Source organism: Rhinichthys klamathensis, unplaced genomic scaffold, assembly GCF_029890125.1.
Source record: "Rhinichthys klamathensis goyatoka isolate OS25496 unplaced genomic scaffold, OSU_Roscu_1.1 h1tg000221l_1, whole genome shotgun sequence".
NCBI classification, from domain to species: Eukaryota; Metazoa; Chordata; class Actinopteri; order Cypriniformes; family Leuciscidae; genus Rhinichthys; species Rhinichthys klamathensis.
Genome location: NW_026606745.1, coordinates 1381550 through 1385835, shown reverse-complemented (window position 1 = coordinate 1385835; position 4286 = coordinate 1381550). Strand labels below are relative to the sequence as shown.

The window sequence follows — 4286 nt, the reverse complement described above, 5'->3', positions numbered from 1 at the left end:
AGTAAATTTTCGATATTGTAATAAATATGCACTGAAAAGGGATTTTCGGAGCTCGTTTGGGAGAAAGCACCCCTTAACCCCAACAGAGCTTTGAAGAGCTCACTATTGTTCCAGTTGGGTTTGAGAAGCGGTCATTAGCGCTGATTAGCGCTGACGAGTTTGACAACCTTATTGACTGCCAGAAACACTCTTTTCACCTAATCTTTCCGCTTTTGTCCCTTTGCAAACTCAATAGCCTGCTCTCCTTTTCCCTACCACATGCCTCGTTTTCCCCCAATAACAGTAGCCAAGCATTATTAACAGACATAGCCTACTTTGTCATTCCTTCCCTAAACAAAAGTGACCTTAAAGGAATTTAACGGTGAACACCAAACGAAACGAAACTAAACGAAAAAAAAAACCGCAAAAAAAAACCGCAATAAACATACGCAATAGCACCAAATGAGCTATATTTATGATTATAATAATTAAAATAATAATTAGATAATAATAAATAGATACTAATATAGTTTGCAGTTTCTTCAGTAGGCTAAACGATCACAGTATCTATGTAAGCAATTAAAGCTTAAATTAATAAGTAGGTAAATTAATAAATTATAGCCTTTAGATGCTTTTCCTCTAGCTTGCTCGTTCTCAAACCAATGCGTTTCGCCCTCTCGTTGACCTTCTCCTGTCAGAAAGCATTACATGACGGCAAAGCCAATCACACGGGGCGGTTAACGCGTCTGGACACGCGGCAAGCGATCAGGTTAAACACACCACTATAGCCTACATTTACCGATTACTGGCTGTGCTGTGCATGAACCTCACACCATTTATACCAGGAATACAGAGGCAAAAGTTCAAGTGGTTTGTCTGCCTAAATGAAGGGTGAATGCATTCACATATGTTAATGCTGCTGTCCGGGTAAAGATGACAAAATCCAACACATTTTAATAATAATATTAATAAATCATCAATTATAAAGAAAATGTATATCAGAAATAAACACTAATTTGAAATAATACCCTATTTTAATGGATGAGAATAAGTCTGTATGGTTACTTTGAATTTAAAATGTTTATTTGCGGCAAGTCTTTCATTCATCTTCACTATCGGCGCACACATGCTCTAAAAGTCGATCGGTTTACCACCAAAAATGAGCAGACTTTAAATGACCAAGCAAATGAAAATCAGATTCCATAAGAGCAACAATTTAATGCGTAAACACTTTAGAAAACCTGGGAGGTAAAATGTTTCACCATGAAGTCCTTTTCAAAAAGAACAAAAAGTGTGAATATCATTTCCGTAGGGCCTGTTTGCTTGAGGCAGTCGATTTTGCTTACAAAAGTAGTTTTAAATCAGATTTTTTTTTTCTCATGTCATTTGTTCGTGTTTGCCCCCACTTTGCTTTCACAAAAAGATAAATACAATTTAAAGAAGATAAAGCATTCCATAAATCCCAAGATTCCAGGCTGGTATTGGCTAACAGCCTACAAATAAAAAAAATAAAAATAAAAACACGGCCTCTGATACGTTAAGGCAGGCACAAATGTGCTTGTTTATCTTGCTGATTGTCTGTCTCGATTTCGTTCGTATGTGTTAATTTTCTCATAGTCTTCCCATATAGCCCGCGGTGCGATGTTAGATGTCACATTCGCTGTCACTCGAAGTGATGGAGATCGCCGACGCAGCGGCTTTGCTCGACAGGCTTGCTTCAGGGCTCGACGCGTTCCCCAGTCGGTCTACAGCACCATCCTCTCCAGCTAAGGACCGAACCGAGCCATTAGACAACACCTGCTGTTGCAACCTTAAAAAAAAAAAAAAAAGGCTGGGTTTTAGATGAAGGGGTTTCTTTATAAAAAAAACCCTCTTAAATTAGCTAAATCAGTGGTTCTCAGGTGTTGCTTGATTTTTAAATAAGAACGTGCAATCAATGTTAAAACATGTGGGCCAAATCAAGATATTTAACTGCAAATTTTATGTATGAAATCTGCACATATTATGAAATGATGCTCCGCTCAGGCTTCAGGTTTAGCCTAGGCTACTAACGGAATGCCCCCCGTCCGGAAGAACATAAAATCTATAGGCTGCAGCCAATTCGCGCATTCTCTATATTTATTATCTGGTCTATTATTAATAAAAAGAATTCCAATTTAGAATAATATGTTCGTGGTGAATTGGCCTAAACAGTTTTAACCAACAATATGCTGGTTTTAAAGGCCTATCGAATTTTAACAGTTTTGAATTGGTCATTTTTAAAGGTTATTATACCAGCTTTTATATTTAAATGTCCAACAAAATATAGAACACAATCTGATAGAGTAGGTAAATTACTGTCTGCAAGAAACTGTCCTTGTTTGCATTACTCCAGCAAACAGCTTGCAACAAAATTAAAAGCCTATTAACATAACGGTAGAATTTCTTCAGCTTAACTGTCGAAACCAAGAAAGCTTTTCATAATCATAATTTAATCTTTCTTACACATCTTAGGCTCTCGTTAATTGTTATATTGTATCTGTAAGGACTTTTGATGCAGGCAAGGCCCAAACCATAACACAGCTACACAAAAGCTATAGCCATTGATTTTTGGTCAAAAGGGACAAGTAACAGTACGCTATACGTGTAGACTATTTTTACGCTTTTTTCATTCCGAAATGAAAAGTTAAACAAAAATAATAAAGATAGATGTCCAATATAATTGCAAATTTCGGTTTTAATCAGAAAAATACATCGCTTAGGTTATAGGCTACCATTACAAATAATAACCGTTCACATTTTTTGATGAATCCATTTGTGATTTTTCCATTTAAAGACTGTATTTTTATTTGTGTGTTTGTTACAGGACAAATGACATTGACAGATTATTTTATAGGCTACATTAGCCTAGCCTTTCCTTTATTAAATATGTATAGACTTTCCTTTAGATTTGATCGACATATCTCTTCTTAGTATATAACCATTTTATTGCTAAAATATGAAATATTTGCTCAATATACCCCACATGGTTAAAATCGGGAAAACACACCTGTTTTTTGCGGCCGCGGCTCTGTCCCTTTGTCTTCGATTTTTAAACCAATTCCCCACTTGAGTGGGAGTGAGTCCCGTAGCTTGTGCAAGCTCTCTCTTTTTACTTGGGTTCGGATAAGGATCCTGGAGGTACCATTCTCGAAGTAAATGTCGGGTTCTTTCCTTAAAGCAGTGCGTCTTTTGTTCTCCATCCCAAATAGTTTTAGGGAGAGGGAACTTCTTCCGTACCCGGTATTTGTCCACTGGCCCTAGCGGGCGGCCTCGGAGTTTCTCTGCCTCCTGGTAGTGCGACTCCAGCCAAAGTGCTTGCAGTTTAGAGTGGGACTCTTTGGTGAACTTGTGGTTCTCCAGAATGTGATAAAGCTCACGGAAATTCCCAGTGTGGAAGGCTACGATGGCGCGAGCCCGCAGCACAGACTCATTTCTGTTCAGCACCTCGCAGGCGGCTGGTGCGACGGGCAGCGACCAAAGGAATCGGCCGAGACGCTCGATGTCTCCGCTCTCCTCCAGAGTCTCGCATACCCCCGCTACCTGCTGGGGACTAAAATTCAAGATTGGCAACTGAAACATGAAGGCTTCTCTTCTCCTCTCGGAGTCCTTTCTACCTCAAAGCTTCCTGCTTTATGTGGCTTTTCTCTCTCTCTCTCTCTCTCTCTCTCTCCCCCCAGTCGAATCCAGGCGAAAAGGCAATTCCAGAGTCAGCTGATGAACGCTTGACGATGCAGAGAAATAGAGATGTCGCTCTGTCGGTCTGAGGCTGCCTCCGTTGGAGATTTCGAGGGCACGAGATTATAGCACAAGAATGAAGATATGTTTTGAGGAGGGAAAAGACGTGATGCCCGCTTCTGGTTTTCTATTGGACTTGGCAGATTGGTTGCGTAGTTTCCACGGACGCCTGTCAATCACTGTCAAGCGTGCCAATCACGCGGAACGGAGCTCGAGTAGATTTCAGCACCTCCCAGATCTCGACAGCGCCTTTTAGAATGTAAACATCAGCGACCTCTGCTTTTACTCAAGCCCCGCGAGTTACTACGCTCGACTGCGCGTTTTACGCACATTTTAACTTTTCGAAAATTTTAAAGCCTAATAGAAAGTAGGCTACAGTGTTGTCTTATCTAACACGAAATGTTATTTTTAAGCTCTCACTCGTCTGCCTTTTTAAGCACAGGAGAGGACATGATTGGCTTTTTATCATTCCAAATATCTACGTGTCTGCAGCGTACGACAAGAGAATGGCTCGGATTAAAATGACAAACGACATTAAATAAGATCATCCG

The 4286-nt window shown here is 39.9% G+C and overlaps 1 protein-coding gene across 1 annotated transcript; it reads right to left on the bottom strand.

Moving 5' to 3' along the window:
* Positions 1–1154: 1154 nt before the first annotated feature.
* Positions 1155–4013, bottom strand: six6b (SIX homeobox 6b). The gene is made up of 2 exons (XM_056264449.1): positions 3008–4013; positions 1155–1789 (listed from the first exon to the last, which is right to left on the bottom strand). The coding sequence occupies exons 1-2, from the start codon at positions 3577–3579 to the stop codon at positions 1624–1626; spliced, it is 738 nt and encodes a 245-aa protein (XP_056120424.1). The 5' UTR covers positions 3580–4013; the 3' UTR covers positions 1155–1623.
* Between the last annotated feature and the right edge of the window lie 273 nt (positions 4014–4286).

Coding starts and splice junctions, on each gene's coding strand:
- six6b (XM_056264449.1), bottom strand. CDS start 3,579: ATGTTTCAGTTGCCAATCTTGAATTTTAGTCCCCAGCAGGTAGCGGGG. Junction 1,790..3,007: donor GCCGCGGCCGCAAAAAACAG/GTGTGTTTTCCC, acceptor TTTTTTTTTAAG/GTTGCAACAGCAGGTGTTGT.